General features: G+C 44.9%; 1 protein-coding gene across 4 annotated transcripts in view; it reads right to left on the bottom strand.

Annotated features, from left to right (window-relative positions):
- The window catches only part of LOC115473537 (alpha-N-acetylgalactosaminide alpha-2,6-sialyltransferase 2-like), a 112,671-nt gene that overhangs the window by 27,882 nt on the left and 62,366 nt on the right, over positions 1-22,423 (bottom strand). For 2 of the 4 annotated variants that reach the window (XM_030208585.1, XM_030208587.1), the window contains 2 exons: positions 7,074-7,173; positions 2,808-3,903 (listed from right to left, as the gene is read on the bottom strand). In XM_030208585.1, coding sequence (XP_030064445.1) covers positions 3,661-3,903; positions 7,074-7,173 — 343 coding nt within the window. In that variant the 3' untranslated portion in view covers positions 2,808-3,660. Of the gene's footprint in view, positions 1-2,807; positions 3,904-7,073; positions 7,174-22,423 lie in introns of those variants that run through there. The other 2 variants (XR_003942679.1, XM_030208586.1) reach the window with 1 other exon arrangement.

The raw sequence follows: 22,423 nt of genomic DNA, 5'->3' as shown, positions 1-22,423 counted from the left end.
TGCACATTTTTGCACTGGACCTATTTACGTACTATTTGCTTACTGTGTAGGGGAGAAAAATGTAGGCGTTAGTCTCTCCTCAGGAAGCATCAGTGTGCAGCTCTAATGCAAGGTTTCTGTGTTGGCCACTAAGGGGTTTAAGTGGGCAGGACAGGCTCTTGCTCACTTAAACCCTGATCAGCAGGTTATATTTCGTGGCACGATCCAGTTAGTGTCAGGAAGGTCCAGAGGTGGAGTCAGCAGCTTTACGGGCATCAGGTCACATTCAGTGCCGGCTCCTGCATAGCTAAACAGATAGACGAGACCACACAAAAGACAGTCTTACATTTGCCGACCTAGCTATGTGGTTACCGGCACTGAAAATTAGCCAGGACCTGCATAACTTCCGGGTCCGTAGCTGACCCAGTGGTACCTGGACATGGCCTGGCATTGGATATCCAGGTCTAACTCAGCCTGTGCCCGTTAGTGGCTTGAAAACCGATGGCCTACTTGTGCTGAATATCGGGGAGGTATGTTTGTGTCTGAAACAGAAGATTAAGGGACCTGCCCAAGGAAAGGAGGAGAATGGGTAGGATTTGAACTCTGGCTTCAGTAGTTCCTCAGGTCTAACCATGAGGTTACTCCTTAGCTTGAGACAATAATTACTATTGTGTTAATTTGGCGACTCTCCCCAGTACTAAATTCTTCTTTAAATTGAAAGCAGACAGTAACATGTTGCAAGATAAACAGTTTCATTGTGAGCAAGGTAATCAATAGAAATCAAACAAAATAAAACATGGAAAAGAAAATAAGATGATGCCTTTTTTATTGGACATAACTTAATACATTTCTTGGTTAGCTTTCGAAGGTTGCCCTTCTTCGTCAGATCGGAAATAAGAAAATGTGGTAGATGACAGTATATATAAGTGAAACATCCAAGCATTTCATTGACAGTCTAACAGGGTGGGGTGGGGGTGGGTTTTCTAGCCCATTATAGACCATAAAGTTGTATTTCTCTGTTTATCACCTTCTTCTCACCCATACACACCCAATGAAATGCTTTGATGTTCCCATGTATACCTCCAACCCACCCCCACCCTGTTAGACTGTCAATGAAATGCTGGATAGTAACATAGTAAATGACGGCAGATAAAGACCTGAACGGTCCATCCAGTCTGCTCAGCAAGATAAACTCATTTTACATGGTATGTGATACTTTAGACCCGAGTTTGATTTGTCCTTGCTATTCTCAGGGCACAGACCATAGAAGTCTCTTGTACTAAAAGTTCTGAAGATTCTGGAATCCTAAAGAGTTAAAAGATTCTGGAATCCCAATTAGTAGCAATATTCCATTTAGAACCCCAAAGAGTAACATAGTAAATGACGGCAGATAAAGACCTGTATGGTCCATCCAGTCTGCCCAACAAGATAAACTCATTTTACATGGTATGTGATACTTTATACCAGAGTTTGATTTGTCCTTGCTATTCTCAGGGCACAGACCATAGAAGTCTCTTGTACTAAAAGTTCTGAAGATTCTGGAATCCTAAAGAGTTAAAAGATTCTAGAATCCCAATTAGTAGCAACATTCCATGTAGAACCCCAAAGAGTAACATAGTAAATGACGGCAGATAAAGACCTGAACGGTCCATCCAGTCTAACTCATTTTACATGGTATGTGATACTTATACCTGAGTTTGATTTGTCCTTGCCATTCTCAGGGCACAGACCGTAGAAGTCTGCCCAGCACTGTTCTTGTACTAAAAGTTCTGAAGATTCTGGAATTCTAAAGAGTTACAAGATTCCGGAATCCCAATTAGTAGCAATATTCCATGTAGAACCCCCAAAGAGTAACATAGTAACATAGTAAATGACAGCAGATAAAGACCTGTACGGTCCATCCAGTCTGCCCAACAAGATAAACTCATTTACATGGTAAGTGATACTTTATACCTGAGTTTGATTTGTCCTTGTCATTCTCAGGGCACAGACCATAGAAGTCTGCCCAGCACTGTTCTTGTACTAAGTTCTGAAGCTAATGTTGAAGTCCCTTAAAATTTACCCCCCAGCCCATCCCTATCTATTCAGTCACGATCAGGGCATAGACCATAGAAGTCTGCCTAGCACTGATTGTTCTTGTACTAAAAGTTCTGAAGATTCTGGAATCCTAAAGAGTTACAAGATTCTGGAATCCCAATTAGTAGCAACATTCCATGTGGAACCCCAAAGAGTAACATAGCAAATGATGGCAGATAAAGACCTGAATGGTCCATCCAGTCTGCCCAACAAGATAAACTCATTTTACATGGTATGTGATACTTTATATGTATACCCAAGTTTGATTTGTCCTTGCCTTTCTCAGGGCACAGACTGTGGACGTTGCCCAGCACTGTTCTTGTACTAAAAGTTCTGAAGATTCTGGAATCCTAAAGAGTTACAAGATTCCAGAATCCCAATTAGTAGCAACATTCCATGTAGAACCCCAAAGAGTAACTTAGTAACATAGTAAATGACGGCAGATAAAGACCTGTACAGTCCATCCAGTCTGCCCAACAAGATAAACTCATTTACATGGTATGTGATACTTTATACCCGAGTTTGATTTGTCCTTGCCTTTCTCAGGGCACAGACCGTAGAACTCTGCCCAGTACTGTTCTTGTATTAAGTTCTGAAGCTAACGTGGAAACCCCTTAAAATTTACACTCAAGCCCATCTCTATCTATTCAGTCATCATGATCAGGGCACAGACCATAGAAGTCTGCCCAGCACTGTTCCTGTACTAAAAGGTCTGAAGATTCTGTGTCAACACAATACGTAATAGAACATTTTAATTGATAGTGAAGGGTAAAGCAAAGATGGGTCATATAGATAGGTAAGAGAGTAAGAGGAGTTAGAGAATAATTTAAATAATCACAGGTTTTAGCTCCCATTTCTGTCACCGGGATTAACTGCTTTAAGGTCTGTGAGTCATGGTTTGATTGTCTCTGTTGCACTGGGTTCATGTTTTAGGTGCAACCAATTTGCAGTGTAAGGAGGAGGAGGCTGGTTCAGTGTGAGAGATTGAGGGGCGGAGAGGGGGAGGAAGTAATTATAGTCCACATGTGTAGCCCTGTCTCCTGTCAGGCACAGAGTGGCTTTGTGTAAGACAGACTTTCTGAAAAGAGAAATTATGAAGAGAGGGGAATGGGATTCTTCTCATAGGGAAACAAACAAACGTGCGTGCGGTGCGGATCACTTCTGTGTTAAGATATTGTAGCTCTCGCACCTTGAACGCTGATCTGGCCACAAGGCTTCCTGAAGTCCTCAGTGGTCGACTTGGGAAGTGCGGTGAGCTGGCAGGGAGCTGGACTAGATACCTGTTTCAAGGAATATCTCTGTGTATTGTAAACCTGATATCATGTCCCTCGTGGCCATGCTGCACACAAAATCTAGACTCGCTTACAGTGACCACATGCAAAACAGCAGGACACGAGCTGAGTGTGGATATGTTATTTCTCTGTGCTCTCATGAGAACACCAGAGGTGCCAGGCTGGGTCAGACCAAGCGTTCACTGAGCCCAGCTTCTTGTATTGGACAGCGACCAGGTCCTATCACAAGAGCCCAGCAGGACTCCAGAAAGTAGACTCAGTCCTCAGTGTTCACTCGAAGCGATAAGTAAGTGGCTTTCCCAAGGCGACATGCCTAAGAATGGTTGGGCTGACTTGGTTCTGCCCCCGTTTGGTTACGGGTCATCGGTAGCTGTGCCGATGTATGATTTCTCCCGCTGTATAGCTTTATAATGCCATTGTGGTGCAGTTTCTGCCACAGCTGCATCTCCAGCTTGAAGTTATGGTTCTCATAGAAGAACAGCTCTTTAAAGGTCTTGTCGTAATAGTGATCGGAATATTTATCATAGTCCGGAGTGATGAATCCATAGGCACTGACCTGAGAGAAAGGGAGAGAAACTGTTACTAGACAGAGCGTAACACACCTCGGAATAGATACTACATAATCAAAATAGTACAACACATCTAAAACTAGGTACAGTGTAACACGCCTCAGAACAGATACTACTTATCATTTCTTTAGCGCTACTAGATGTACGTAGCACTGTACACTTGAACATGAAGAGACAGTCCCTGCTCAAAAGAGCTTACAATCTAATCAAAATAGACAAACAGGACAAATAAGGAGGAGTGGCCTAGTGGTTAGGGTGGTGGACTCTGGTCCTGGGGAACTGAGGAACTGAGTTCGATTCCCACTTCAGGCACAGCTCCTTGTGACTCTGGGCAAGTCACTTAACCCTCCATTGCCCCAGGTACAAATAAGTACCTGTATATGTAAGCCGCATTGAGCCTGCCATGAGTGGGAAAGCGCGGGGTACAAATGTAAATAAAATAAAATAAAATAAGGACAAAGAGTAGCAAGATGCCAGAATCCCAACGAGTAGGAAGATTCTGTGTAGAATCCCAAACTGTAACAAGATTCAAGAATTCCAAAGAGTTGCAAAGGTTCTGTGTAAAATCCCAAAGAGTAGAAGAATAGCAAGATTCCGGGTCTCAAAGACTACTACTATTACTTATCATTTCTATAGCGCTACTAGACGTACGCAGTGCTGTACACTTGAACATGAAGAGACAGTCCCTGCTCGACAGAGCTTACAATCTAATCAGGACAGACAAACAGGACAAATATGGGATAAGGACAAAGAGTAGCAAGATTCTGGAATCCCAAAGAGTAGCAAGGTTCTGTGCAGAATCCCAAAGAGTAGCAAGATTCCAGAATCCCAAAGACTACTACTACTTACCATTTCTATAGTGCTACTAGACGTATGCAGTGCTGTACACTTGAACATGAAGAGACAGTCCCTGCTCGAAAGAGCTTAAAGACTAATCAAGACAAACAAACAGGACAATTAAGGGATAAGGACAAAGAGTAGCAAGATTCCGGAATCCCAAAGAGTAGCAACATTCCATGCAGAATCTCAAAGAGTAACAAGATTCTGGAATCCAAATCACTACTACTACTTATCATTTCTATAGCACTACTAGATGTATACAGCACTGTACACTGAACATGTAAGAGACAGTCCCTGCTCGACAGAGCTCACAATCTAATCAAGTCAGAGAAACAGGACAAATAAGAGATAAAAACAGAGAGTAGCAAGATTCCGAATCCCAAAGAGTAGCAAGATTCTACTATTTATCATTTCTATAGCACTACTAGAAGTACGCAGCACTGTACACTGAACATGTAAAAGACAGTCACTGCTCGACAGAGCTTACAATCTAATCAAGACAGACAAACAAGACAAATAAGAGATAAAAGAATTACTAAAGGTGGGAATTATAAAACAGACATGAGTACTGAACAAGTGAATAGGTATTACACAATCAGAACAGATACTACACAATCAGAATAGCACAACACACCTGAAACTAGATACAGTGTAACAGACTTCAGAGTAGATACTGCACTATGAGCATATTACAACACACCTGAGTCTAGGTACACAAACCTCAGAGCAGATATTGCATAATGAGAATACTACAACACACCTGAGCCTAAGTACAGTGTAACACACCTCAGAATAGTACAACACACCTGAGCCTAAGTACAGTGTAACACACCCCAGTATAGTACAACACACCTGAAACTAGATACAGCATAACAGACTTCAGAGTAGATACTGCACTATGAGCATATTACAACACACCTGAGTCTAGGTACACAAACGTCAGAGCAGATATTGCATAATGAGAATACTACAACACACCTGAGCCTAAGTACAGTGTAACACACCCCAGAATAGTACAACACACCTGAAACTAGATACAGCATAACATCTCAGAATGCATACTGCATAGTCCGAACCGTACACACGCTTGAGCTCCTTAGCTTCTAACCACTTGTTTCCTCGTTAGGGCTAACTAAGGAATATCCCAGTAAATGCTGAAATGATGTTAGAATATTCCTGACTTGTGGAAGACCAATTGTTTTGTTTCATTCATGTATTCCCTACTCTTCTTGGAGAATGAATTAAGGAGAAATGAAACTCAAATTCTAGTTTCAGTTGTGTTGTACTATTCTGAGGTGTGTTACACTGTACTTAGTCTCAGGTGTGCTGTACTGTTCTGAATGTGTAGTATCTACTCTGAGGTACGTTACGCTGTATCTAGTTTCAGTTATGTTGAACTATATCTGTCATGGGTGTAACGTAAGATTTCTAAGTACTAATGTGTAGTATCTTATCTGCTCCAAGGTTTGTTGTAATGTTGTATTGTACCCAGTCACAGGTGTGGTGTATTCTACCTGATCACTGATGTGCTGTATTGTACTTGGTTACAGCTGTGTTGTTTGTACTTGGTCCCAGGTGTGCTGTACTGTAGCTGATTACCAGTGTGCTGGTTGTACCTGGTCAAAGGTGTGGTGTATTGTACCTGGTTACAGTTCTGTTGTTTGTACCTGGTCCCAGGTGTGCTGTATTTGGTCCCAGGTGTGCTGTGCTGTACCTGGTCCCAGGTGTGCTGTACTGTAGCCAATTACCAGTGTGCTGGTTGTACCTGGTTACAGGTGTGCTGTACTGTACCTGGTCACTAGTGTGTTGTGCTTGGCCGTTAGCTTGGCAGAGTTTAAAAAGGGGTTAGACGGTTTCCTAAAGGACAAGTCCATAAACCGCTACTAAATGGACTTGGGAAAAATCCACAATTCCAGGAATAACATGTATAGAATGTTTGTATATTTGGGAAGCTTGCCAGGTGCCCTTGGCCTAGATTGGCCGCTGTCGTGGACAGGATGCTGGGCTCGATAGACCCTTGGTCTTTTCCCAGTGTGGCATTACTTATGTACTTATGTCCTCTACTTGGCTCACTTTTATTACATAGAGCAGTGATTTAACCTATTGTGATGTCATAGTGGCTCATTCCACCAATAAGAGCCAACCTCATTAGTGATGTCACAATGGCTTGATTGTATAGAATGTTTGTACATTTGGGAAGCTCACCAGGTGCCCTTGGCCTGGATTGGCCGCTGTCGTGGACAGGATGCTGGGCTCGATAGACCCTTGGTCTTTTCCCAGTGTGGCATTACTTATGTACTTATGTACTGTAATATACCTGGTCACAGGTGTGGATGGCAGCCAGTAGCATTGCTGCTCCTGTAGAGACCCGGTAGATGTCTCTGTCTTCAGTATTTAAAATGGGGTCCCAGAGAAACCTGCAAGAAAGAATTCAGAGAGGCTATTTTTCCTGCTAAATCCTTCATTGCTAAAATATTTTCCCGATAGTCAGTTAAAGTAGCACTTTTATGAGGTTATATGCTAACATAAACGGATCTGTGACTTCCTATTAGCTTCCCTAGGTTTCTGCCTTACCCAATCATTAAACTTTTAAATTTTACAAAATATTTATAATGTAACAAAGTGAGCCAATAACATTGTTTCCCATCCTTATTCCACACAGCCAGCTCACTGCACTAGTAATATAATTCCATATTGGCGGATTATATACCAGGGCTTCTCAAACTGTGGGTTGCAACCTGAGTTGGCCGAAAAAAGCCTCAGGGGTCCACTTCTCCAGATGAGCCCATGCTATAACGAGGCCTGTGCAGTCTCCATGGAAGGTGGTGGTGAGGGGGGGGGGGGGGGGTGATGTAAGCGTCGGCTGTAATGCTGCAGGAAGGCCGAGACCCGAGAGCATAGTTGGCCTCTGGGGATGAAGTGCTTCTGTGGCTGTCATAATGAGGTCACTGTTACAGAACGCTGGAGCAACACTGCTATATATACAGATGTGGTCCTTCACCTCTCAGTCTCTGTGATCCATACCTGTGACTCTCTCTTTCCTTCTCCATCTCTCTCGGTCAAGTGACTTGGAAATAAGAGCAGTGAATCATTGGGAAAACGGTGCCATAGATATTGGCCATTCAGTCAGAGGTGGGAGGCAGTTCGTGAAACCGAATTTTTATGCTTAACAAAATGATATAGATAAACAACCCAGCTGTGCAAGTTTCTGCCAGTGATCTTCAGGTTCATTCTTTCCCCCCCTCCCCTCACCTGCCCTGCCCCCCCATACCAGCAGGTGGCAACCTTCTGTCTAGCACAATCAAACATATAAACGGCAAGTGACCGACTCACCTGCAAATGCGCAGTAGAGACTTCCCTCTCTGTCCCGCCCTCGCGTCAAGACGTGATGATGATATAGGGCGGAACAGAGAGGGAAACGGAGTCGGAGTCACTGTCGGACGCTGCCGCCTGGAAACAAACATTGCGCGCACCAACCTCCACCCTCCCCCCCATCCTCACCGCCGCTCCCGCCCTCCTCCGCATCGGGCTCCCTGCACTGACCTGACAGCGCCTCTCACCTCCGTGTGGAAGCGCTGCAGGCAGCAGCAGAGCGATCTGCTGCTGCCTGCAGTGCTTTCACACAGAGGTGAGAGGCACTGTCAGGTCAGTGCAGGGGGCCCAGCACAGAGGGGGGAGGGAGCGGCGGCGAGGAGGGTAGCTGGAAATCTCACCCATTTTTACGGGCTTAACGGCTAGTTCATTATTATAACATGTGTACAAATTTACAGAGAGAAAAGTTATATAAATTCCTACTAAGAATGTATGTCTCCCCTCATCGAGCAGGACACATGGTTTGGTCTTGCCCCAGGGTTCAAGGTTTTTGGAAAGGGCTGCTAAAGACGGTGGATGCATTATGGAGTTGCACGATAGTATATGAACCATTGCTTCTCTTTAGTAGCTATACTTACACATCTGTCCCACCTCAGGGCTTCAAGGGCTTTATACGGATGGCTATATCTTTTGGGATCAACACCATCCTGGGCTCTTGGCTGTCTGGCACGGGACCCTCCTTGACGGTGTGGAGATTGCAGTAAATACACCAGATGAGGCTGGACAGGTGTGGAGTGGCGAAGTTAGACAGTGTACTGGGTTCTCGATTTCGGGACATGTGGGAGCCGCTATGGCTCACCTTGCCTTCTAGAGGGAGAAGTTATATTTTGAACTTTTAATTATGTCACAGCATGTCAGGGTGGGGAAGGGGGGGAGTTAGGGAAGGGTGTTAAGGAAAAGTTACTAATGGTATACCTGGTTTTTGACTAGACTCTAAATGTTTTATGACTTGGATGTTCTACCAATAGAACTGTATAAACTGTATAAACTTCCCCCATTCTCTATCTCCGTTAATGGCTCTCACATCCTCCCTGTCTCCTCGGCTCGTAAACTTGGAATAATCTTTGATTCCTGTCTCTTCTTCTCTGCACATATTCAACAGATCGCCAAAACCTGTCGTTTCTTCATCTACAACATTAGCAAAATTCGCCCCTTCCTTTCTGAATACGCTGCAAGGAACCCTTAGCCACACCCTTGTCGCCTCTCGCTTGGACTATTGCAATTTACTTCTCACTGGTCTTCCACTCTGCCATCTCTCTCCTCTCCTGTCTGTCCAAAATTCTGCAGCACGACTTATTTTCCGCCAGAATCGTTATACCCACACTAGCCCACTCCTCGAGTCACTTCACTGGCTCCCTGTCCGCTTCCGCATACAGTTCAAACTTCTCTTACTGACCTTTAAATGCATCCATTCTGCAGCCCCCCCATTACCGCTCCACTCTCATCTCTTCCTACATTCCTCCCCGTGAACTCCGCTCACTGGACAAATCTCTCTTGTCGTCCCCCTTCTCCTCCACTGCCAACTCCAGACTTCGTTCCTTTTCCCTCGCGGCACCTTATGCCTGGAATGGACTTCCTGGACCTATACGTCTAGCTCCATCTCTACCTGTTTTCAAATCTATGCTGAAAACCCACCTTTTCATCACTGCTTTTGGCTCCTAGCCACTACTCAATTGCCTCCCCTTGTTCCTTCTCACCCAGTACTTCCCTCGCCCTTAATTGTCTTGTCTGTCTGTATTTTTAGATTGTAAGCTCTTTTGAGCAGGGACTGTCTCTCTGTGTCAGTTGTTCAGCGCTGCGTGCGTCTGGTAGCGCTATACAAATGTTAATAATAATAATAACACTTGACTCTAATTTTGCTGTTCAATAAAAATGACTACTACTACTACTACTTATTTCTAAAGTGCTACTAGACGTATGCAGCGTTGTACACTTGAACATGAAGAAACAGTCCCTGCTCAACAGAGCTTACAATCTAATTAGGACAGACAAACAGGACAAATAAGGGATAAGGACAAAGGGTAGCAAGATTCCGGAATCTGAAAGAGTAGCAAGATTCTGTGTGGAATCCTAAAGAATAGCAACATTCTGGAACCCAAAGAATAGCAAGATTCCGGAATCCTAAAGACTACTACTACTAATTATCATTTCTATAGCACTACTAGACCTACGCAGCGCTGTACACTTGAACATGAAGAGACAGTCCCTGCTCGACAGAGCTTACAATCTAATTAGGACAGACAAACAGGACAAATAAGGGATAAGGACAAAGGGTAGCAAGATTCCGGAATCTGAAAGAGTAGCAAGATTCTGTGCGGAATCCTAAAGAGTAGCAACATTCCGGAACCCAAAGAATAGCAAGATTCCGGAATCCTAAAGACTACTACTACTACTACTTATCATTTCTAAAGCGCTACTAGACGTATGCAGCGTTGTACACTTGAACATGAAGAAACAGTCCCTGCTCAACAGAGCTTACAATCTAATTAGGACAGACAAACAGGACAAACAAGAGATAAGGGAATATTAAAGTGAGGATGGTGAAATAAGGGTTCTGAACAAGTGAATAAGGGTTAGGAGTTAAAAGCAGCATCAAAAAAGTGGGCTTTTAGCTTAGATTTGAAGACAGCCAGAGATGGAGCTTGATGTACCGACTCAGGAAGTCTATTTCAGGCATAAGGTGCAGCAAGATAAAAGGAACGGAGTCTGGAGTTAGTGGTGGAAGAGAAGGGTGCAGATAAGAGAGATTTACCCAGTGAACGGAGTTCCCGGGGAGGAGTGTAGGGAGAGATGAGAGTGGAGAGGTACTGAGGAGCTGCAGAGTGAATGCATTTGTAAGTCAGTAAGAGGAGTTTGAACTGAATGTGGAAACGGATAGGAAGCCAGTGAAGTGACTTGATGAGAGGGCTAATATGAGCATAACAACACTGGCGGAATATTAGTCGTGCAGCAGAATTTTGAACAGATTGAAGAGGAGAGAGATGGCTAAGTGGGAGACCCGTGAGAAGCAAGTTGCAATAGTCTAAGCAAGAGGTGATAAGAGTGTGGATGAGGGTTCTGGTAGTGTGCTCAGAAAGGAAAGGGCAAATTTTGGTGATATTATAGAGAAAGAAATGACAGGTTTTAGCAGTCTGCTGAATATGTGCAGAGAAGGAGAGGGAGGAGTCGAAGATGACCCCGAGGTTAGGAGCTGATGAGACAGGAAGGATGAGAGTGTTATCCACAGAAATAGAGAATGGGGGAGGAGGAGAGGTTGGTTTAGGGGGAAAGATAAGAAGCTCAGTCTTGGTCATGTTTAGTTTCAGATGGCGCTGAGACATCCAGGCAGCAATGTCAGACAGGCAGGCTGATACTTTGGCCTGGGTTTCAGCTGAGATTTCTGGTGTGGAGAGGTAGATCTGGGAGTCTTAAACATAACATGACTTAAACATAACATGGATCCACAGAAGCATAGCTGAAATTGGGTGGCTGGGGGAAGAGGGATTGGTGGTTGAGAGGTTAGGATAGGGGAGGGCAGACTTATACGGGGTCTGTGCCAGAGCTGGTGATGGGAGGCGGGACGGGTGGTTGGGAGGCGGGAAATACTGCTGGACAGACTTATACGGTCTGTGCCCTGAAAAAGACAGGTACAAATCAAGGTAAGGTATACACATATGAGTTTATCGTGGGCAGACTAGATGGACCGTGCAGGTCTTTTTCTGCCGTCATCTACTATGTTACTATGTTACAGAGGTGGAATAGATCAGTCACTGCAGGTGCTAGTCCAGGAAGTTACCATTTCTGGAATCAGGAGCCTCCAAGACCCTCACCGTAGCTCATATGCGGTGAAATGGGGTGGGATACCAGTATTTTGCTCAATTCAGCATAAGCAATTAAGAACTAGAAAGTTGCATGGGGACAGAAATCTTACCCATCCCCACCTGTCCCCACTGGAATCTTACCCATCCTCACCAGGTTTTAACCTGTCCCCACCCAGTCCCACAAGAATTTAATGGTACATAAAAATTCTGGTCGGCTCTCTCGGTCTCTCTCTGGATTCGAGCTGCAGCACCGCAGGCAAGGAAGGAACGAACGGAATTTGGAACCTGGAACACTCTGCTGCGCACATGTAAGACTTGTCTCTGATTCACTGCCACTGTGGGCTAAGAGGTCGCCACATGCACGCGCCAGTAGGTCAGGTGACATCTGATGCTCGTGCCTGTGTCAGAGTTGAGGTCTGCGCATCAGCCCAGGAGCAGAGAGGATTAATAGTAACATAACTGACGGAAGGTAAAGACCTGATTGATCCATCCCGTCTGCTCAATAGTTACACTCATTATCAATTCATTATTAAATCGAGTGTGATATTATATACTTGATTATGGTCTTTGGCGTTTCTGGGACATAGACCATAGAAGTCTTTCTGGCCCTATTTTTATGTTCCAACTGCTGCAGTTACCGTCAAAGTCCAACTCCAGCTTATTTGTCTTCTGATTTGTGGGACACTTGTCCAGCTCTGTCCTCATGTTCCAGCCACTGAACTTGCTGTCTAAGCCTTTCCAGTCCATCCTAAAAGAGACACAGACCATACAAGTCTGCCTGGTATCAGCCCTAGTTCATCACAGCCGGAGTCGCCATCTAAGCGTCACATCCAAACACATACAGCCATTTAAGGTTAGGTTTTATACAACTTCCATTTTCTAATTAGAGATCCTCTGTGTTCATCCCACGCCTTTTTGAATTCTGTCACCTTTTCTGTCTCTGCCACCTCCTTCATGGAACACTTTCCGCATCTGTGCTGTTAAAGCAAGGAGGAGGAGGAGGAGGAGACAGCACTCAAAGAACTTGGTACTTGGTAGTTGAGAGGCTGGCGCAGGTGCAGCTTATATTTTCACTGGAACCCCACAGGAACTGCTTCCGTCCCCACAGGAACCCCACAGGAACGGCTTCCATCCCCACAGGAACGGCTTCCATCCCCACAGGAACGGCTTCCATCCCCATGGGAATTCCCGCGAACCCCATTCCCGTGCAGGTCTCTACTAAGAACCTGGAAGAGGGCTGGAGATTGGCTTTGTTTGGCCTCCTGGTGTTCCTCTGCCCTGGCAGTGCCTTACAGAGTTAGCTCAAAGGTACAATATCCTCTCTTTCCCCTTCTCTCTCCCAGTACACACTGATGCAGAGTTCTCAGCTCAGTCCTCAGGTCACACTCGCCAGTCTGGTTTTCAAGATGTCCATAATGAATATTTATAAAATCAATTCGCATACAATAGAGGCTATGCATGCAGATCTATTTCATGCATATTAATTGTGCATACCGTGACGATCTCAAGAACTGGGTTGACAACCACTGCACTAGCATGTGCTTGAAGGATTGAGGTGTAAATGAAATATATGGTACATCACCACTGGTCAAGCCATTAACTCAGGGTGGCAGAAATGAAATATGTGAACAACCTTTATAATAGTCTGTTCCATTTTGCCCAGCACTGATGTCAGGTTCACTGGTCTATAATTTTCCGGATCACCTCTGGAACTTTTTTTTTAAAAATCGGCGTTACATCGGCCACCCTCCAATCTTCCAGTACCATGCTTGATTTTAAAGATAAATTACATATTACTAACAATAGCTCTGCAAGTTCATTTTTCAATTCTATCAGTACTCTGGGATGAATACCATCTGGTCCAGGTGATTTGCTACTCTTCAATTTGTCAAATTGTGCCATTACATCTTTTAGGTTTATAGAGATTTCATTCAGTTTCCCTGACTTGTCAGCTTTGAATACCATATCTGGCACCGTTATCTCTCCCAAAGCTTTATCTTCCCTGAGTGCCCCTTTTACCCCTCGGTCATCTAGCAGTCCAACTGATTATTTTGCTGGCTTCTTGCTTTTAATATATCTAAAAAAAGTATTTACTATGTGTTTTTGCCTCCAACGCAATCTTCTTTTCAAAGTCCCTCTTAGCCTTCCTTATCAGCTCTTTGCATTTGACTTGCCATTCCATATGCTGTTTCTTATTATTTTCAGTCACAAAAGAGAGGGAAAACAGCATACAAATACAACAAAGCAAACAAAAAAAGCAAACACTGGGCCTTCAGGATTGAGAAAAAATGTAGTCCTTTAATATCACAAATACCCGACACGGGCCGTGTTTCGGCGTACAACCGCCTGCATCAGGGGTCAATAAACTCCTATCGGTCAACTTGCAAACTGTAACGCAAGAGGTAAGTGAAACAATCGGGGTAAAACTCCTCTCTCATATCCAGCGATTCTTCGTCCCTCAGCGTCCTCCTTCACTGCCTGCCAGCCAGCGTCGGACTCAGGAGCGAACGGTGCAGGCAGCGATTGGCTGGCAGCGTCGTAACTTCCCTCTGCAAGTCCCGCCTATGCGTAAACAGCTTATTATTTTCAGTCGGTTCCTTCTTCCATTTTCTGAAGGATTTTCTTTTAGCTCTAATAGCTTCCTTCACCTCACTTTTTAACCATGCTGGTTGTTGCTTAGCAGTGGCATTCCTAGGGGGGCTGACACCCGGGGCGGATCGCTGATTCGCCCCCTCTGGGTGCAGCGCCCCCCCCCGGCGAAACGACGGACACAAACGGGCTGGCTGGCGGGGGCGGGCGCGGGACTCCCATCCCCTTACTCTGCTATCCCTGGTGGTCTAGAGGTACCTCTTCATCTTCGGGGCAGGAAAGAGCCCCCTCTTTCCTGCCCGCAGCGCTGCTGCTAGCTGCCCTGCATACTGTGAGTCCGGCTCTCGGCATTTCAAAATGGCCGCTAAGAGTTGAAGCAGCCTCGTGAGACTTCAACTCTCGGTGGCCATTTTGAAACGCCGAGAGCTGGACTCACCACAGGATGCAGGGCAGCTGTCAGCAGCGCTCCGGGCAGGAAAGAGGGGGCTCTTTCCTGCCCCGAAGAGGTACCTCTAGACCACCAGGGATAGTAGAGTAAGGGGAGGGGAGGTGACGGGGGGGGGGGAGTGGAGATGACAGGGGGGAGGCAAGGTGATTGGAGGAGGAGGGGAATATGCGCCAGGGGCGGGGTGAGGGCGTGGAAAGGGCGGGGCAGGGGATGTGAAAGGAGCAGCTCCCCCCAGTGAAACGACACCCCCCCGGTGCATCTTTACTGCTTGGGGGGGGGTGGCACGCGTCTGTCAGCAATGCTGGTTCCCTGCTCCCTCTGCCCCGTTACAGGAAATAACCCGTTCCGGGGCCAGAGGGAGCAGAGAATGAGCATTGCCGACAGACGCACGGCACCCCCCCCCCCAGCGGCGTGCATCCGGGGTGGACCGCCCCCCCGCCCCCCCTTAGTACGCCACTGTTGCTTAGCCTTCCTTCCTTCCTTCTTTTTTAGGTTTAATAATTTTTATTGATGAATGCATCTCCAAAACAATTCCATATTAACATAACATCTCAGGCATTTAACATTGCCATCCTGCACTAATACAGCAAAACCGCTATCATCAATTTTTCTTTTCTCCCCCCCCCCCACCTTCCCTCCCCCCCCCTCCCCTCCCCCTCTAAATTACTGTATTAATTAACCCTGGCTTATGCAAGCAATAATGTCATAAATAGCTATTATCACCATCTCTGTCTGCGATTTCTGAAATATATCCATTAGTGATCAGAGTATTATGCAATGAGATTTGTGAACAATAAATGCAAATCCCTGATATCATTCTGTGTGCTTGGTTTTATTCATAATGTAATAAAATTTAAAAATAAATATATATCACTGATGTCGTTCTGTGTACTTAGCTTCATTCCATTACTCTATTATATCAGCCTCCGTCAGCCAGCAAGTCATCACTCCTTAGCAGGAGAATCACAGCAATCCTGCATTATGTCAGTATCTCAAACAGGCTTTACTGGTTATAAATTAAATTGATCTGCATCTTGCATATCCAGGCTCCGCTTACCAAGCTGTTCCATTGCCATCCCATAATACACCCAGAACATCACTCTCAGAATCCTCCATTCATACCAATAGATACATATCGATACGATAATACACTCTTTCCCCCCTCATTGCATGTAACCCCCTTCCTTCAGAAATCACATTCCTTTATCTGGTCTCAGTTTCATCAATTGCAGCATAAGCCCAGCACACATCCCCCCCTTTCCCTCCCTCCTCCCTCTTCCTCCCATCACCTCACCCACCCCCCTCCCTCCCACTCCAGCCTACTCTACCCAGTCTTCTTCCCTATCCCAAGCTACAATGAGAGTGAGTTTACTAGTAAGCTGCGGGCTCTACCTGACAGGGCCTGCACATATGGCTCCCAAATCTCCCAGAATCGTTGTTTACTCCTAGGGCTTCGATGTACCTCACGCGCCTCCAGCAGCACCAAGGCATGAAGTGAATTCCTCCACTGCCAGAAAGAGGGTCCACTTTCCTGGGTCCAAAATTGCATAATACATTGCTTCCCTATTATTATAGCCTTATACATAAATATACCTTCTGTATGTTTCAGATTTAGCCCTCTCCCCCCTGGACCCAATATTAGATTTTTAGGTGCCCATCTAATTGTCTTATGAATTAATGTCTCACAAAATTTCCTAATATTATCCCAAAATTCCTTAATGTCCGGACACTCCCACAGCATATGATAAAGTGATGCTCTCTGAAAGTTACACTTGCTGCACTGTGGTGTTGTAAGTCTACCAGCATGGTAGGCCTGTACAGGGGAGAAGTATGCTCTCATAATAATTCTAAATTGAATCTCCCTATGTCGTGCACTGGTCACTTTATATACTATCTCCTTCAGAGCCTGGGCTATATCTCCGCTTCGAACCTCCACTCTCATATCCGCAGACCACCTCCGAGCAACCTCCTCATATCCACGGGGCGGGAAAATCATTCTCAGCTGTTTATAAAGTATTGAGATTGAGGTCTGTTCTCTACCTTGTGGCAGAAATAAATTCAGCAATAAGTCATACATCCCTCTCTCGCATCCAGCAGAATTTAGCTGCTTAATGTAACTATGTAATTGATAATAATCATACCATGTCACATTCTCAGCTCCCACTATATTCTCTAAGGCCTCTCTAGATATAATCTTCCCCGAATCCTGCATAACATCGGCCACTAATACTATCCCTTCCCGTGCCCATTTTCTGAATCTCGGTTGTGTATTCCCAGGATCAAAGGCACTATTCCCCACCAGAGGAAGCAGATCTGTATAATGTGGATTCTTATTTAATCCCTTTAAAATATATCGCCATACCCGTCGCATTGGTTGTAACAAGAGATGCTGACTCCATCCCTTAGGTATCCACTTTCCTTGAACATGCATCATATAGTAGGGGTGATAAGGCTCAAACAGCACACACTCCGTACTCCACGCCGTATGTTCCTCTGAATCTAATATCCAGTCCGCTAAATGTCTGGTCAAACATGCCCAATTATATTGTTGGATATCAGGCATCCCTAAGCCTCCCTCTTTCCTACTCCCATACATATATTCCAGTTTAACTTTGGCCTTCTTTCCACCCCAGCAGAATCTAGTCACCATTCTCCTAAGTTTCTTTACATCCTTGATCTGTAGCAATATTGGCAGCTGTCTTAAGACATATAGCCATCTCGGGAACAGCATCATGGCATACATACCAATTCGGCCACTCAGTGTTAACGGCAGTCCTTCCCATAGATCCAATTGATTCCTTGTATAGTTTAATAACTCATCAACGTTTCTTCTATATAATCTTCTCAAGTCCCCCGTTAATTTTATACCCAAGTATTTAAATTCCTGATCCGCCCACTTCAATGGAAATGATCCCTTCCACCTCTCCCTTACCATGCTGCTAGTGGGTAGTCCTTCTGATTTTTGAAAATTTAAACTAAAGCCCGAAAAAGCCCCGTATTCTGCAAATACTTCCATCAGCACCGGCAACGTTTCCTCCGGTCTCGCCAAATGGACTAAAATGTCATCAGCAAACGCCGCAACTTTAAATTCTTGGTGTCCCAATTTAATCCCCTCTATCTCCACATTCCCCAGAATTTCTCTAATCAGGGGATCCAATGTAATGGCAAATAATAAGGGGGACAGAGGACAACCCTGTCTAGTTCCACGATTTATTGGGAAACATCGTGAATAAGTACCATTAACCAACACCCTTGCTGTCGGGTTCTTATACAGAATGGATATCGCTTGTGTAAAAAATCCCTCAAAGCCATATGCCCTGAGCGATGCGAATAAAAACTCCCATTCAACCCGATCGAACGCCTTTTCGGCGTCGAAGCTGATCAAGAGGGATTCCCCTCCTTCTCTTCGCACTCTCTCCATCGTGGCCAATATCAACCTAATATTCTTCCCACTCTGTCTTCCCTGTATAAATCCCACCTGTGGGGGCGCCACTATATGTGTCAGTACTGTTGCCAGTCTAGCAGCCAAGATCTGAGCCAATAGTTTAGCTTCATAGCTAATAAGTGATATAGGCCTATAGGATTCTGGTAAGATCACATTTCTTCCTGGTTTCAAAAAAACCATAATATCCGCTAGACATAAGGATTGCGGTAATTCCCCCAATTCCACCGACTTGTTAAAGGCATCTGCCAGTGGTTCTCCTATATCTTGCATTAAGATCTTATACAGTTCTGCCCTGAACCCATCTGGCCCCGCAGCTTTATGTAATGCACTGCCTCTAATTTCTCTCAGGACCTCTTCTACTTCTATTGGCTTGTTTAGCTCTTCTTGCTGCTGCACTGTTATCTTCGGCAGTTTAACATTCTCAAGATAAATATCTGGATCCAAATCCTCCTTTTCATTCTTAGTGTACAACTTAGCATAATAGTCATGAAATACATCTAGTATCTCTGCATCAGTATGTACCAATCCCCCTTCCTGTGTCCGAATGGCTAGCACTCTCCTCTGTCCCTTCCCCCTTTTTACTAATCCTGCCATCATCCTCCCTGTCTTATTACCAAACTTATACAATTGGTATCTGTAATACTCTGCTGATTTATTAGCACGCTGATGTAATAGCTCATTCAGAGATGTCTGCATGGCTAATAATTGCTCACGAAGGTGGTCCGCGGATTGCTGTCCGTAAGCTCTCCTCAACCGTATCAGGCTATCTCCTAATCTTATGATCTCTTTATCTCTTCGTCTCTTTTTTCTGATGCTATACGCTATTATCTCTCCCCTTAGGACAGCCTTTCCAGCTTCCCAAAACAATATCGGGGTATGCCTGTGAGATGCGTTGTGTAATGAATATTCTTTCCACTTTGCTCTGATATAAGTCCAAAACTCCGAATCCTTATATAGATCCATAGGAAATGCCCACCTATACTGTCTATTATGTGAGGTAGTATCTTGAAATTTGATATATATAGCCGCATGATCTGATATAATCGTAGGATCAATATCGGCCTCCGCTATATGTGTGAAGCTCTCTTCATCTATCAATAGATAATCAATCCTTGATTGAGTGTGATGGGCTCTTGAGTAGTGTGTATAGTCTTTAGTATTTGGATGCAATACCCTCCACACATCAACCACTCCCAATGTTTCACATAGCAGTTTTATGCCTTTACCGGCCCCCACCATCGTGCTTGCTGTCCCGTGTGATCTATCCAACATTGTGTCCGCCACCACATTAAAGTCCCCTCCTATTATCTTATTTTTAACGTTGAAGTGTTGTATCTTACTAATGATTAAATGGTAAAATTTCTTACAATACACATTGGAGCATATATATTACTAATGAGACATATATTGCCATTCACTTTTACCTGTGCTATTATATACCTCCCTTCAGGATCAACACACACCTGTTCCACCTCCACCTGTAGAGCTTTATGAAATAAAATAACAACGCCCGCTTTTTTCCCTACTGCCGGGGCCTCCAATATGGTCCCCACCCACCAAGTTCTCAGCTTCTCATGCTCCTGCTTTGATAAATGTGTTTCCTGAAGGAGCGCCACATCTGCCCTTTTCTTTTTAAGACTATGAAGGATTTTCTTTCTTTTAATGGGGGAGGATATTCCCCCCCACATTCCAGGAGTATACTTTAAGGCCCATCAACCTCCGTCATCTCTTACATGTCCCCGCTCATGCCTCTTATCCAAAAGCAGGTAGACATGGTGTCCCAGCAGCACCACCCCCACCACTCTGTGTCGCAGCCATTCAACGTTCCACTCACTCACATATCTCCATCTATCATTTTTTGGTAATCGTTCCCCTACTTCCCGCCCTCTAATCCCTCCCCCCTCCCTCCCATATGTATCCTCTCTATTCCCTATTCCCCTATCCTTCCCCCCTAGCCCTCCTGTTCCCAGAACTAGTCACGCTATAACACCTGCACTCACCCACCAACATATCACACATCCCCCCCTCCCTCCTGATTCTTCCCCCAGCTTCCCCAACTTCCCCAACATACAAAACTTTATGTGTTATATCTCTAGCATCATATCTTAATTGTCTCACACTTCCATTCCTGTGTAACTCCTCCGGTGGCCAATGTTACTTAGTTCTTATATGATCAGACCCTGTAGACTTCTGACTTCTACTTCATTTCCAAGAGCCCCAAAGCAGTTTATTTAGCTCTGCCATGTCGTCATCTCCTGCAGTCAAATGGCGTCGAGACGTGCTAGGTACATCCAGAACACTGTCTTGGGCGCACTCCAAAAACACCCGCACACCCGAAATATATCTGTCCAATCTATCAAGAGTCCATCAGTCATGTTCTCAATCCAAAAGGTCAGGTCAATATTCTCCCAATCTGGTTTCCACTATAAAGCTATAATATAATCTCCAGCGTCCTCTTTTATGCCGCTGTTCCATCCTGCACATTACCTCTGCTTCATTTAAGCTCTCCATGTTGTTGTATATATTCTTTAGCTGCCTCCACCTGTTCAAAAAATTGAGTTACACCATTTATGGTGAGTCTGAGCTTGGCAGGGTATAGGAGTGCAAATTTTATCTTCTTGTTATATAACTCCGTGCATAATGGCGCGAAGGATTTCCTCTTCAATTGCACCTGATGTGAATAATCTTGGAAGCAAAGGATTTTTCTCCCTTCATAGGTAAGTGCTTGCCCACCTCGAAGCGCATCCAATATGTATTGTTTATGCCTGAAATTAAGAGTCTTTAGGATCACCACTCTTGGTCTGTTCCCTGACTGCCTCGTGGTCCCCACCCGATGGGCTCGCTCCACACAGAATTGTGATACTTTATCCTCTATATGTAAAGTCTTTGGCAGCCATCCTTCCAAGAAGTTGGGCAGATCCCTATCCAATAAGGATTCTGGTAGTCCAATCAGGCGCAGGTTATTGCGCCTGCTGCGATTCTCCAAATCATCCAATTTAACCTCCAGATCCTGCACTTTCTTTTCCAGTTCTTTGTTTAACTCCTTCTGTGCCTCCACGCTCTCCTCTACCTCTGATATGCGCTGCAGGCCTTCATCCAACTCTAAGCTCATGCTATCAATACGTTCATGAGCCTCCTCTGTGCGATCGTAAAGTTGTTGAAGCTTCTTGTCCAGCGCTGTCTCAACCGCTGCAGTTACCTCCGCGGTAATTTCTGCTAACCACGCGGATCCCACAGCTAGCTCTCCGATCTCACGCTGGTCGGCCATCTTGGCATCGGCCGGCTTAGTCTTGTCTCTCTCTCTGCGAACTGTTTTCGCCGCCATGCCGTGCCTCTGCGCCGTTTTATCGATCGCTATCGATTTCCGCTTCTTTCATACACCAGACAGCGCCGTTTCTCTCCTCGGGACCGTCGAATTTGCTGATTTTTGGGCGAATGTGCGCGGAGCCTAGCTATCCAGCGTCAGCCCTGCATCATGGCGTCACGTGACCTCCCTTCCTTCTTTTTTAATACATGGACTATAACTGGCCCGGGCTTCTAGGATGGTATGTCATGATAACATCAAGATTGGATTACTGTAATGCACTCTTCACTGGCTGGACTACAAAGAGTTTGAACCAGCTCCAATTAACTCAGAATGCTGCACAAGACTGATAGGTTGTAAGCAAAGTTGTAATCAACTTGTTCTTTCTGAACTCCACCTTGGGTGAATTTCTTCAAAAGGCTGGTAAATAAATGTTAATAACTAACTAATTAATTAAGGCTCCCGTTTAAAAAGCCGCACTAGTGGTACTGCTGACACAGCCCTTTCACTTTGAATGGCTCTGTAAACGGTGGGTGGGGGGGGGGGGGTAAATAAATAAAACAAACATTTTCTAGAATTCAAAGTTCAGTGCACCAAAGTTTTGCCAAAGTTGCAAGCAAACTGGCATCTAAAAGTTCAACGAAATTTTCTTGAAAAATTTTGATGGACTGAAATAGTCTCGACTTTTGCATTAAAGTGTTTACACCCC

Source organism: Microcaecilia unicolor, chromosome 6, assembly GCF_901765095.1.
Source record: "Microcaecilia unicolor chromosome 6, aMicUni1.1, whole genome shotgun sequence".
Lineage (NCBI taxonomy): Eukaryota > Metazoa > Chordata > Amphibia > Gymnophiona > Siphonopidae > Microcaecilia > Microcaecilia unicolor.
This window is presented reverse-complemented; position numbering and strand designations above follow the sequence as displayed.